Source organism: Linepithema humile, chromosome 3 (assembly GCF_040581485.1).
Source record: "Linepithema humile isolate Giens D197 chromosome 3, Lhum_UNIL_v1.0, whole genome shotgun sequence".
NCBI classification, from domain to species: domain Eukaryota; kingdom Metazoa; phylum Arthropoda; class Insecta; order Hymenoptera; family Formicidae; genus Linepithema; species Linepithema humile.
The window spans coordinates 11373707-11388238 of NC_090130.1; the positions used below are offsets into that span (position 1 = coordinate 11373707).

General features: G+C 29.6%; 2 protein-coding genes and 3 long non-coding RNA genes across 8 annotated transcripts in view; 4 read left to right on the forward strand and 1 right to left on the reverse strand.

Annotated features, from left to right (window-relative positions):
• The window catches only part of LOC105672789 (uncharacterized), a 46178-nt gene extending 45010 nt beyond the window's left edge, over positions 1–1168 (forward strand). The window contains exons 12-14 of the mRNA XM_067351814.1: positions 357–489; positions 622–704; positions 947–1168. Of these exons, the coding sequence (XP_067207915.1) occupies positions 357–489; positions 622–704; positions 947–1168 (438 nt within the window). The remainder of the gene's footprint in view (positions 1–356; positions 490–621; positions 705–946) is intronic.
• The window catches only part of Src64B (Tyrosine-protein kinase Src64B), a 77862-nt gene extending 76429 nt beyond the window's left edge, over positions 1–1433 (reverse strand). For 2 of the 3 annotated variants that reach the window (XM_067351536.1, XM_067351534.1), the window contains exon 1: positions 816–1428. The gene's annotated coding sequence lies outside the window, so the exon portion shown is untranslated. Of the gene's footprint in view, positions 1–815 lie in introns of all 3 variants that reach the window. The other variant, XM_067351535.1, reaches the window with a different exon arrangement.
• Positions 1434–3178: 1745 nt separating this feature from the next.
• On the forward strand, positions 3179–5497 carry LOC136998593 (uncharacterized). Of its 2 annotated transcripts, XR_010889181.1 has the most exons (3): positions 3549–3803; positions 4015–5020; positions 5178–5497. It is a non-coding gene; the product is annotated as an uncharacterized lncRNA (long non-coding RNA). The 2 variants fall into 2 exon arrangements; XR_010889180.1 differs by lacking the exon at positions 5178–5497 and having other exon boundaries at positions 3179–3803; positions 4015–4545.
• A 1810-nt stretch (positions 5498–7307) lies between these two features.
• On the forward strand, positions 7308–8343 carry LOC136998596 (uncharacterized). Its single transcript, XR_010889183.1, has 2 exons — positions 7308–7446; positions 7995–8343. It is a non-coding gene; the product is annotated as an uncharacterized lncRNA (long non-coding RNA).
• Positions 8344–9363: 1020 nt separating this feature from the next.
• On the forward strand, positions 9364–11370 carry LOC136998595 (uncharacterized). The gene is made up of 2 exons (XR_010889182.1): positions 9364–10560; positions 10806–11370. It is a non-coding gene; the product is annotated as an uncharacterized lncRNA (long non-coding RNA).
• The last annotated feature ends 3162 nt before the right edge of the window (positions 11371–14532 follow it).

Sequence of the window (14532 nt, forward strand, 5' to 3'; positions counted from 1 at the left end):
TGACTAATTATACTTTTATAAATAACTGGGCACCTATAAGTGATGGAAAATAGAAATATTATCTTAAGGTAATTCTATTGGAAATTTGATTTTACTGTATAATATGTATACTCTCTCGAAGATCTATTAATTTACGAGAATTACTTTCAATTTTCTCAAAATAGTCTTTTATTCTCTGTACTCTTCTTCTAACCTCATTATTGCGATAATTATATATTATACATTCAGTGTAGTTTTTATTTGAACAACGATCGATACATTGATTTATCTCGAACCGAAAAATGCCACAACATTCAAATCTCTTCAAGTATCGAAATTGAAATTCAAATAATCACCCAAAATATTTATAATTTCAGCACTGTTCTTGTCATCGCGCCAAACGTATTACGAAGCTAATCGCATTGAGAATCGTTCGCGAGCGTAGTAATGACAGTAACGACGATCAATGTCAGGAAGGTCCCCCATTGCGTATAAATGTAACGCCCCCATGTAAGCGATTGAAAACAACAAATCGTCGACGCTAATGGCGAACACCATACTTGGTCTTTACGGTAGCGTTTGATCCTGCCCGAGGCGATTGAAATTTATTGACACAATCGCGTTTGCCGGACAATTTCTCAGGCGAGAAGCCAGGAGATGGAAAACGAAAAATTCGAGAATTGATGCATTCGGACTTCATGTGGTCGAGAGTGGCGTTCAATGGCGTATTTACGTTTGTTTATCATAACGGTGGCGACTGCTCCGCTCGATGCGCGCGCGCGTCTCTCCAAATTTTATTGCGATCAAAATGCAAATAAGACAATATTGCTACTCACCGTGTATCGTTGCTTTCGTGCTCCTGTCTCCTCGTGTTCTCGTCGTACGTGCTCTCTTTGAGTAATCCACGACGATATTCAATAGCGCACGAATTAGTAAATGTTTACTGGACGACACATCTCTTTTATAGGCACAAAACCGGCGACTACACGATGCATCGCGAGGCACTCGCGATCAAATACAACCACTCGGATCGCGGATTGACAGCTACCACGCACCGTTCATTATCGAAGAAAATCCACTTCCACCTGCGCTCACACTATTCACGACTCATGATCACTCGCCCGACTGCTCTTGCGCTGACGACTGGATGACCACCAATGAGCTATATTGGAGTGAGCCTTTCTCATAAGAACTAAATATGTAGTTCGCGGTCCAAGAATAGCAATAGTAGGCGGGGACATCTGTTCTCCTTCCATATTTATTACCATGCATAGTGAGGTTATTAAAAACGAAAAATGATATGAGACAGATGTTCCCATCCAATATAGTTCTCTCTCTTCCACAGTGGACTATCTCCACTCCTTCAAGGCTCACTCCAGTATGTTGTATAGCTCACTGATGACGATGACTACGTTTACACGCCTTAATCGGGTTTAGTAACATCCGTAGTTATGAAACTAGTCAATCACAGCTATTCCTCTGAAAAATGAAATGACTGCGATTGGTCAGTTTTATAACTATGGATGTTACTAAACCTAGAGATCCTTAAGCCTTGTGTCCACGATACTAGAACTTGGTCCGAGATCTCGGACTGAAGCCTTGTGTCCACGATGCTAGAACTCGGTCCGAGATCTCGGACCGAGGGAAAGTTACTAGAACTCGGATCATGTACACACTGAACTTGGATGCAAAACTCGAATAAGAAGCTCGAACGAAAAAATGCGTTGCGTCCCATTTTTCGGTACGAGTTATTGCGAGTTATTAGATTTTACTAGTTTCTTTTACTATCTGTCAAGACAAAATATAAGATACTTATAGTGATACGAGATACTGTGAACAATATAAATAATATTTTAGTAAGTAATTAGAGAATTGAAAAATAAGAGAAATATAATTCTTAAATAAAATAAATTAATAAGATTAATAATTAATAAGATTTACATAAGTAGTTATTATTAGTTTTAATGCAGATTAAATTAGACATTAAAAATATATTATAACCTATATATACATATTATTTTTCAAGAAAAGTATAATAATATATAAAATTGATTTTCAGAAAAAACTTCTTTTATAATAAAAAATGGATAATAAGGAAAATGTTAAAATTTTATTAATATTATATCAACAACATTCTTGTTTATATGTTACAAAAAGTGTTGTTATCATAATCGTATGAAACGAGATCAAGCTTTACAGATAATCTGTAATTAGTACAAAGAATTAACAGGACAACCACTAACAACTAAAATTGCAAAAAAAAATTAATAATTTATGATCACAATATCTGGACCATCTAAATAAAATAAAACATTCGAAATCAAGCGGTGCATTACTTGATGATATCTATAAACCAACTTGGCAATATAACATAAATCAGAAAATCATCGTAAAGAATCGTAACTCGATTACTACGCTAACTATATTCAGCCAAGTATAAATATTATTGTTCGAGGACTCGGACCGAGATCTCGGATTGAGTTCTAGCATCGTGGACACAAGGCTTGAGGGAAAGTTACTAGAACTCGGATCATGTACACACTGAATTTGGATGCAAAACTCGAATAAGAAGCTCAAACGAAAAAATGCGTTGCGTCCCATTTTTCGGTACGAGTTATTGCAAGTTATTAGATTTTACTAGTTTCTTTTACTATCTGTCAAGACAAAATATAAGATACTTATAGTGATACGAGATACTGTGAACAATATAAATAATATTTTAGTAAGTAATTATAGAATTGAAAAAATAAGAGAAATATAATTCTTAAATAAAATAAATTAATAAGATTAATAATTAATAAGATTTACATAAGTAGTTATTATTAGTTTCAATGCAGATTAAATTAGACATTAAAAATATATTATAACCTATATATACATATTATTTTTTAAGAAAAGTATAATAATATATAAAATTGATTTTCAGTAAAAACTTCTTTTATAATAAAAAATGGATAATAAGGAAAATGTTAAAATTTTATTAATGTTATATCAACAACATCCTTGTTTATATGTTACAAAAAGTGTTGATTATCATAATCGTATAAAACGAGATCAAGCTTTACAGATAATCTGTAATCAGTACAAAGAATTAACAAAACAACCACTAACAACTAAAATTGCAAAAAAAAAATTAATAATTTAAGATTACAATATCTGGACTATCTAAATAAAATAAAACATTCGAAATCAAGCGGTGCATCACTTGATGATATCTATAAACCAACTTAGTGATTGTTTGAAGATATGAGTTTTCTATAACATAGATCAGAAAATCATCGTAAAGAATCGTAACTCGATTACAACGCTAACTATATTCAGCCAAGTATAAATATTATTGTTCGAGGACTCGGACCGAGATCTCGGATCGAGTTCTAGCATCGTGGACACAAGGCTTTAAAGGAGAGATCGGCAGAACGTTAACGATTTCTGATTGGTTCCGTCACCTGGTGTAAAACCGGAAGTGTGAGAAAGAAAGAACATACTAAGATAGGGAGAGACAGGGAGTGAGCGAGAGAGAAGGCACTATACCACGCTATGCTATGGCCTATGGCTATACTTAGGGCTTGTTCGTTTTAGCTGCACTGGGGCAGCTCTGGGTCTGCTCTAAACAAGATAATACAGGACAAACTATTTATCTGTCCTGTATTATCCTGTGTAGAGCAGACCCAGAGCAGCCCCAGTGTAGCTAAAACGAACAAGCCCTTATACTCAGCTATACTGCATTACGACTGTTAACCTGCGTAACGTGATATCGTAAACGTGTTGTAAGTTGTAAGTTTTAACGCGAGGACTGTTAAGAAATACTTTGTGCAAAGTATAAGGTATGTTATATTCTTGATTCTAAAATATAAACATCTGCGTAACTCTTCCGATATGATGTTTGTAAGCAATATAACCTCAAAAAAATTTTTTCATTTTTGTGTCAAGGTGGATAGATTGTACAATGCTTTTCTCGGCTTAGTATTTCATTTACTATTATTCCTTTGGAATCAACTTTAAGTAAGTTTATTACTTTTATTACTTTTATTTCAGATCTTTCAGATACAACCATATCTACCTATCAAAGGAACTGCATTAAAATTTTATAAATAGAGGATACGAGACGCTTACAATCAAAAGATGCAGTTGGGAACTTCAATCAATCAAATTTACATTATCTATAGGTATTGTTCTATGCTGCAGAACGAGCAATTGTGATATAATGATGAAATTACAGTACTGGACAAAATAAATCATACATCTTTCAACAAATTGAATTCGTTAATGTAACTATTTTAAAAAAATAATAACAGTAATAAATTAAATTTATTGAAAGGTGTATGATTTATTTTATCCAGTACTGTATAATATAAAATTTCCAAGGAGAACAGAAAGTCAAGATAATGTCATTTGATATCTTGTTGATCAAAAAATGACAAAAAACGTCATTTTTACATCATTTTTGCCATTAACAATGTCAAATTGACATTATTTTAATTTTCTGTTTTCCTTGGGCTGTATATACTACAAATTGATTTATTGTATACACAACAATTACAAATAAACGAAATTATTTGCATCTTATCTTCTATAAATATTTTTATTTGCTATTCTACGTTTATATATATTTTTGTTTTCATATTTGTTTGTATGTACTTTTATTGTGTTTTTTTATGTGCCATAATAATTTTAATAATTTAATTATTTCTTTTATATATATTAATATATTAATTTCTATATAAGCATGAAGTATCGTATGAGATAAAATTGTTTTTAATTATTTTATTGCACTAATGTCAGTTACAACAGAAAGTAAATATATTAGTTATTGTATACATTCAAAATAAAACGCCATGAACGTCACATTCGCTTTTACACCAAGATGGCGACAGTTCTGCCGATCTCTCCTTTAAGGGTGCTGTCCCATGACAAACAGAACTTCGGAAATCGGAATTTCGGAAAAATACTAGAGAAGTATCAACCAATCAAAATCATGTAACAATCCGACTTTTTCGTTGGCTGGGTTCCCCATGGAGTGACTTTTACGGAAAACGGAACGGTATTCTAATCTCAAATTATCTTTTAATTTAGAAAATGTTTTGATTATTTTATATTATAATGAAAAATATATGTAAATTTTATTTCTTTATGTATTTTTTTATAATAATGATTTTTTTTTTTTTTAAACAATAACAATAAATTTTTTAATTTTACAGAATTTCGGAAATATATTAGTGCATGGGGAACCCAGCAATAAAAATTCCGTACCGACTTGTGACGTCCAATGTAACACGACACACACACACACACACACACACGCACGCACGCACGCACGCACGCACGCGCGCACGCACGCACGCGCGCACACACACACACACACACACACAAAAACACGCAAGTTTATACAATTTTTTTTTCAAACCTTTTTTAAACATTTTAAAATGTTTATATATATATAAAATATATATATATTATTATTATTTTAGTGAAATACAAAAAATTATTGAGATCGTAGTTTTATAAGATATTTATTGTTAATGAATAATTATTTGGTAAGTAATAAAATTATTAATAATAATTGACCTATTAATAATTAATTTTTAATTTTTATATTAATTTTATTTTGTAGATCATTATGAAATCGAAAAAAATTAAAATACTCTTAACGAGAGAAATTATTAAATGGCAACGCAGTTCACAATCATCAATAATAATTAAAAAAGAAATGCGACAAAAATTATTGAAATTATATTTGTTATATAGAAGATTGAAAAAAAAGAAAGTATTAAAAGAAAATTTTGGGTTTGTCCCATATTTACTATAAGACAAAGAATGTTGCAAGGTGCAAGCAACAATCTCATTAAAGAAATGGAAGAGTCCATTTCCAGATTCAGATAAATTTGTTGAATATCTGAATGGATACACCAATATTTAATAAATTATTAGATATAGTTAAATCAAAAATCGAAAAACAACATGCAATAAGAGAACCGATTTCTGCATCAACTCGTCTACAAATATGCCTACAATATTTGGCATCAGAAGATACAATGCCTTCGATTTCATTTGCATTTAGAGTGGGATTAAATACTGTTTCTAAAATTATTAGTGAAACATGTACAGCTATTTGGGACGTTTTAAGTGATCAAGTTTTTCCAAAAATTGATAAAAATCTTTGGAAAAGAAAGGCACAAGAATTTGAAACACTGTGGAATTTTCCTCACTGCATTGGAGCTATTGATGGAAAACATATTGAACTTCAGGTATTATTAAAAAAATAAAATAAATAACAAGCAATAGAGTAAATAAAAACATTATTAGATTTGTTTTATTACATGTTGTTTTTCGATTTTTGATTTAACTATATTTAATAATTCATTAAATACTGGTGTATCCATTCTCAGATATTCAACAAATTTATCTGGATCAGACTCTTCCATTTCTTTAATGAGATTGTTGCTTGCACCTTGCAACATTCTTTGTCTTATAGTAAATATGAGACGAACCCAAAATTTTCTTTTAATACTTTCTTTTTTTTTCAATCTTCTATATAACAAATATAATTTTAATAATTTTTGTCGCATTTCTTTTTTAATTATTATTGATGATTGTGAACTGCGTTGCCATTTAATAATTTCTCTCGTTAAGAGTATTTTAATTTTTTTTTATTTCATAATGATCTACAAAATAAAATTAATATACAAATTAAAAATTAATTATTAATAGGTCAATTATTATTAATAATTTTATTACTTACCGAATAAATATTCATTAACAATAAATGTCTTATAAAACTACGATCTCAATAATCTTTTGTATTTCACTAAAATAATAATAATATATATATATTATATATATATATAAACATTTTAAAATGTTTAAAAAAGGTTTGAAAAAAAATTGTATAAAACTTGCGTGCTTTTGTGTGTGTGCGTGCGTGCGTGCGCGCGTGCGTGTGTGTGTGTGTGTGTGTGTGTGTGTGTTACATTGGACGTCACAAGTCAGTACGGAATTTTTATTGCTGGGTTCCCCATGCACTAATATATTTCCGGAATTCTGTAAAATTAAAAAATTTATTGTTATTGTTAAAAAAAAAAAAAAAATAATTATTATAAAAAAATACATAAAGAAATAAAATTTACATATATTTTTCATTATAATATAAAATAATCAAGACATTTCTAAATTAAAAGATAATTTGAGGTTAGAAACCGTTCCGTTTTCTGTAAAAGTCACTCCATGGGGAACCCAGTCAACGAAAAAGTCGGAATCTTACATGATCGTCGGAATCTTACTCTGATTGGTTGATACCTCTCTAGTACTTTTCCGAGATTCCGATTTCCGAAGTTCTGTTTGACATGGGACAGCACCCTAAGGATCTCTAACTAAACCCAATTATGGTTGACGTGTAAACGTAGTCTATGGCACAATGCTGCATCTGCACGCCGCTACCAACATACTACCAACAGCGCTTCTACTGTGTTTGTGGGTGTTTACGATAATTCAAGTTCGAGTTAGTTTTACTAAAGCCGAAAAATGAGATAGACATAACCATCTAGAACCTTTATGATTCATGACAACTCGACGCTGTCTTGTATTGCTTGAGTTAAATTCATTGAATTTGTTGAGTTTATTGAGCAAATTTTATTGTAATAGAAAAATGTCATTTATTATTATTATTAATTATATTATTAATTTATTAAAGAGGTATACCAACATACATACCAACATTATTTGTTTCTTTCATAGACTGATTTGCAGTTGACATTTTTCTATTACAATAAAATTTGCTCAATAAACTCAACAAATTCAATGAATTTAACTCAAGCAATACAAGACAGCGTCGAGTTGTCATGAATAAAGGTTCTAGATGGTTATGTCTATCTCATTTTTCGGTCCTAGTGAAACTAACTCAAACTTGAATTATCGTAAACACCCTCTGTCTCTCGATCTCTACACGTAGAATTACAAATTCAAATATCAATATTTGTATTACGTTTTTTTCATTACTTTTTGCTCTTTTACTCATTTAGATCTAATGATACATCATCTTTGGAGTAAAATACGGAGCGATAAATGCAGCAACTCTACACACGTTGTGGCGCCAGAGAGAAGACTGAGAGTGGACATGCCCGCATTTTTCGTGTTTCTGTGGGCTAGCGCCTCTATGTGCACAAAACGTGCACATTGAACTACGTAGCCAATGTCCACGAATCCCGTAGGTAAAGTCCACGATCTTTTGGGTCTCTTCCGTGCTATGTCCACGGCTTTTTGGTTCCGATATGTGCTATATTTACAAAGTGTCGGTAATGTATACTTGTAAAACATGATTATGTATATCAATCAGATTTGAAATATAAATACACACGTATTGTAAATACATGTATTGTAGCATTTATTCTTGCATTTACAGTTTATTTAGCAAAAGATCAGTTATTTTCAATAACCTGTGTAATTTGAAAATGTACATTTAAATTATTTTAATAAATTACTTCTATAATTTTGTGTGTGTGTGTGTGCGTGCGCGTGTGTAAATAAAATGTTGCATTTTTGTCAATATTTAAAAAGATGATAAACTCTTATAGATATTTCATACAGTAATGACCAATAACTTATTTTGAATAGTAAAAGCCAGGGTTGGGCGTTTACACGTAAACTATAATAGATGCAAAAATATTCGCATATTAAACACGAATGCAAGCTAAACAGTAAAAACAATCTTTTCATCTATAATTTGAGAAGACTATAGTTATGAACCGTCGCAAGAAAGTGTGCAAATTGTAATCTTGAATTTTAGAGTACAATTTACGAAAAATTACGATATAATGTAAAATGAACAAAGATATACATTTTTAATTAACAATCTAACACATATAAAGGAAAGGCTCAAATAATAGCTATCACATAATATAATAGAAGGGCATTGAGAGCCGTCGCGGGATGTTAGTGCGGAATTTTAATTTTTCTTAAAGAAATTAATTTATTAGCCCACATAGCAAAGATCTTCCCAGGACATCCCAATTTGATCGAAATAGTCCCAGTTTGATCCAGAACAAAACGTTATCCGTAGGATTACCTGAGGATATCCCGTGTAGCATGTCCTGTGGATATCTTATGTACGATCTCCGCAGGACATCCCATTTTGATCAAAATGATTCGAATGATACAGATCGATAATAAATAGTTATTCGTAGGATTTCCTAAAGATATTTCTAGCACAAAAAATATACGTACATTAAAATTGCTGTTTCTTCAAATTTAGCAAAAGATTTCTTACATAAATATTTTTTAGTAAGACATTTTTTTGCTTAATTTGAACAGAGAACAAATTTAATTTTGTGTGCATGCGTAAACACACATATAACATACAAATATAATTTTAATCCGTCCATTTGTTAAGAGCAAAGTACAAGTATATATATAGAAAAAATATTTATTTCTATTATATGACGATACTAGAACTTGGTCATCGAGTTCTTGGTTCGAGAAGCCAGTATATACAGTGATGGAAGAAAGTTCCGTAATGGTCAAATATCTTGGAAAATATTGATTATGGAAGAAAATGTTCAATACAAAAGTTTTAGTATATCAAATGATCTATTATATGGTTATATTGAAATGATCTTCATGTGACCTTGAAAGACACCGCGAAGGTCAACTTTGAAATCTTAAATAGAATCTCCTATTTTCTATTACATATTCTTAAAGCTGGTGTTAAGACGTTTCCGAAACAATATAATAAAATTATTTTTTATTAAGTACTTTTCGAGTTATGAGGCTTGAAGGTTACAGCATTTTGACATAAAATACAAAATATCTTGTAAAATATTCAATTTTCAGAAATCTTTCAGAAGAAAAAATATGTATAATTTGCAACATGCAGCTGCATATTTTTTTTTAAAAGCAACAATGTGTTTTCTTTATATCAATTGATTCGTCTCATTATTTTATGCATAAAAGTATTAAGGTAAGATTCCTGAAAATTGAATGTTTTACAAGATATTTTGTATTTTATGTCAAAATGCTGTAACTTTCAAGCCTCATAACTCGAAAAGTATTTAATAAAAAATAACTTCATTATAGTGTTTCGGAAACGTCTTGACACCAGCTTTAAGAATATGTAATAGAAAATAGGAGTTTCCATTTAAGATTTCAAAGTTGACCTTTGCGGTGTCCTTCAAGGTCACATGAAGGTCATTTCAATATAACCATATAATAGACCACTTAATATATTAAAACTTTTGTATTAAACATTTTCTTCCATAATCATTAATTTCCAAGATATTTGACCGTTACGGAACTTTCTCCCATCACTGTATAAGATTACCGCTTTTTGATTACCTAACCTTTCTCGAATCGACAACTCGAATCAAATTCTAGTGTTGTAGATCGGTGAACATTGAGATTAACGCAGACAGTGAAGTGTGAGTTTTGTGCTATGATTCTCCCTTAAAAAACGGAAAAAGGCGCATAAGCGATAATATAAGGCGTCAGGAACTATTAAATTGACAGATAATTATTAAAATCTAAAATTATTATATTATATGCAGGTCATCTTTCTATATATATCATAAATAAGGTTATGTTTGAGAGATGTTGGTTAGTAGAACACCGCTACTACAATTTTTATTTATATATTTTATATTAATTTTTGTGCTATATATATATTTATAGCACAATTATATATATATATATATATATATATATATATATATATATACATATATATATATATATATGTATATAATTTTTACAAATAAGTTAGTTTTACGTATGTAATATTATGTATATGTATAGTATAGTAAAAATAGGATTCAATATTATTGTTTTAAATTATATTGCAGGAAGAGTTTGCTTATTTACAGTAAAAAAAAGACTATAGATACTAATATTTAAGTCATCATTAATTATTGCGTAAACAAGGTAACATAATATTCTTAACTTATGGCATAAACAAGGTAACATAATACATGCATCTTTAAGAATAACTAGTTCTTTGAAAAATGACAAGAATTATGTATATGTAGGAAATATTAATGTTTGTTTTGTTAATAAATTTAGTGAATGTAAGTTTAGTGAATATATACTACGTATATATATATATATATATATATATATACCCACACATACAAATACATAAACAAACACTTAAACACATAGATATTTACACTAATAAATCTATACATAATGCATATACATATAATACATACATTAGATTTAGTTATTAAATTATAAAAATTAGATTAACTTTCTATCTAATTCATTAAACATCTGGTTTAAAAAAATTAAAAATATATTGAGAGGTATATGTTTATATTTATGTTATATAAATGTTTATACGTATTTGTAGGTACAGTTCAATTAAAATACCCGCAAGCTACTGAGCACGAAATTTCGGAACCAATTAAATCATGACTTCGTCATGCAATTAAAAAAATAAAAAATCTGAATGCTGCACAATAAAATATTTAATACTTTTTTTTTATATTTTGTTCATGTGTATAAATTATACATAATATTAGCAATTTTATGTATAAAATATTATGTATGTAATATTATTCATATTAAGTTATAATATTTAGTAATATCAAGTTTATTAATTTATATCTAACACTGTGACTAGTGCAATTTTGAAATGTACAAGACGTATCTTTAGTTTTCGTTTTTATATATACAAATTTTATTTTTATTGTGACTATTTTTACATTATATAATAAATAAAAAATTTTAAAAAAAATTACATATTTTATAATAAAATGTGCTTCAAATGTACTATTATTTATATTACTTATACGTACTTTACCTTTTTTGAAATGTGTCTATTCTTAAAATAATGTAATATATTAGAAGCTTTTATTTTTAGAAATTTTGCTAATAATCTTTCCTTTATGCTCATAAAGATACTTACATGTCAAATGTCTATATAAAATATTTGAAAAAAATATGTATTTTGAAAAAATGTTTCAAAAATTCTTTAGTTTTAAAGGAGAAATAAAAAATAGTAATAAAACAATATCTTGATAGTGGTGTCATTAAAGCGAGATTGTCGTAAATTTTTAAAATATAAATAATAATTAATATGAAACTTTTCGAGAGAGAAAGAGAGTGACGTTACTTATTAAGATTACTGTTTTATTGTTTCCTTAACTTAAAACTAAACAATTTCTGTTTAAATCTTTAAAAAAAATATATTTTTTAAAGGCATTTTAAATAAACATTTAAAATAGATATTTTTCTGGGTGGTATTTATAGTCCAATTTTATATTTAGAATTGTCTTATGATTTCATTCAACTAATGAAATAATGTTGCGCAACCATTTTGTTGATTGAATGAGGTTTTAAAATGATTTCGAATATAAGATCGGATTATTAACACCATCCTATATTCAATAATTTTATTTGGATTTTATCTGAATAAAAAAAAATATCCAGGGGACATTGTTGGGATCTAATTTAATCATATGTAGGATATCCCAGGGATATCCCAGGGATTTATTTTTGGATGTCCTACGAATATCTGAAAAGCGGACATTCGGATATCCCACGGATGCCCTACGGATATCCTATGGCTTTGTACAGACATCCCAGGGATATCTGAAAATCCTTTACATTACATCCCACGGACATCCGTAGGATGAAATTTTGCTATGTGGGAGTCTACGTGAGACAGTTAACTTTGTACACCGATTTCTGGTTCGAGATACTTAAAGTGTATGAAAATTTTAGTACATTGTTTTCACATATGGAGAATCAGTATGTACTGATAGGAATTATTAGAAAGAAAGGAAGAGAGCAAAAATATCAGGGCGCGAGTGGCTAAACTGGGAAAGCTTCCCGGCTTAGCCACTCGCGCCCTGATATTTTTTCTCTCTTCCTTTCTTTCTAATAATTCCTATCAGTACATACTTAATCAATAGACCATGTTATTTCATAATCGGGATATGATGCTATTATTTTTCCATTGCAATACAAATATTTATGTTTTCTTAACAAGCTTGCCAATCTTTTTATCAAATGTGGAAAATCAAATAATGCGTAATATTTTTTTTTATTATGTATAAAATATGTCTTATCTGAGTGCACACCAAGTTGAGCATAAGCGCTTTGATTAGATGGACCTTGATCGCATGTTATAAGTCGTACATCAGCACCCGTTTTGCTCAATCTATCTAAGCATTCTTTCATTAAAATCACTATTTCTTCCGCTTTCATACATTTTCCTGGGAGAAAATATGCTAGTTGACGCCATGGATGAAGCGCATTTATACTATCCACACAAAATACAAATACGCATTTTGTCCTTTCACTTTTCCTTCCTAAAGGCCCAAGATCAATGAGTCCTTCTATTTGATCCAGACTAAATGAGTATTCTTCATATGATTTTATATACATTTCATCCCATTTTAAAGCACAAACTCTTTGTTCTACAGGCAACTTTGAAATTTTTTCCTGCAATTTGCGGAATATAACATCACAAAATCCTGGCATTATATTAAATTCTTCGTGCCATCTTCTAATAGTTCGTTCTGCAGGAAAATTGCAACCTACCTTTCGTAAACGACGCAATGCAGATGCCGAATAATAAAAAAGCTGTTTCAAAAGAGTTTTTTCTTCCTCTGTATATGCCGCATGTGGAGTATGGAGTTGTTAATTAATCATTGCTTTTGCAACGGGATGCAGATTTTGTTCATTAATTAAATTTTGTATTTTTTTAAAATTTTTTTTATTTATTTTTTTCTTAGGTACTTGGCGACGTTGTAAACGCAATTTTAAACGCTTTATAGTCTGCCGCAAACAAATATTTTCACGTTTTAAACTTTTAATTATCTTTTCTGGATTATATTCTTTTTCACAATTTTGTCATTAACAGATCACACTTATCAATGTTTTCATATCTTACAGGTTCTAAATGCATCCATTCTGTAATATCTTCCTCTTCTAATGATTTGTCAAAATTTAATTTTGCTGGAAGATAAGTTTGTTTGAATCGATCTAATAATTGCTTATTTATTTTATCATTATGATCGATATTAAATGATGTTCCTGCAATTGCGTTATTATATGTATTTCCTACTTCTTCCATTTCTTTTATTTGGTTTTGTTCTTTTTTTGCTTTTTGCATCTCTCTTATTTCCATAGCTGCCTCAGATTTTTCTTCTAAATTTATCAAATTATTAAATCAAATTGGCACAGCATCGCGTTTTAATGTTTTCTTGCCTTCCTTAAATGAGTTAGCATTAAATGATCTGCACACAGACCAGCACGACGAAATGAATTGACAGTCCATTTTTCTAATTTAATATTCTCTAAAACAAAGTAATGAAAAACGATTGACAAATAGTAAATATTTTGAAAGTACTTTCAAAACATAATTATTTTATTTTCAAATAATAAATGAGATAATAATTGAGGGCGCGGATCAAAGAAGTCGCTCTGCGCTCAAATCGTGTAAAAGTATTGTCTAAACGTCTCAGAGCATGAAAATTTTGAAAGTCGCAAAATTAATTTTTTTTTAAATATAGACTTGTAGAGAACGACGAGACGAAACTTTTTTCTTTTTGCAGTTTTTTG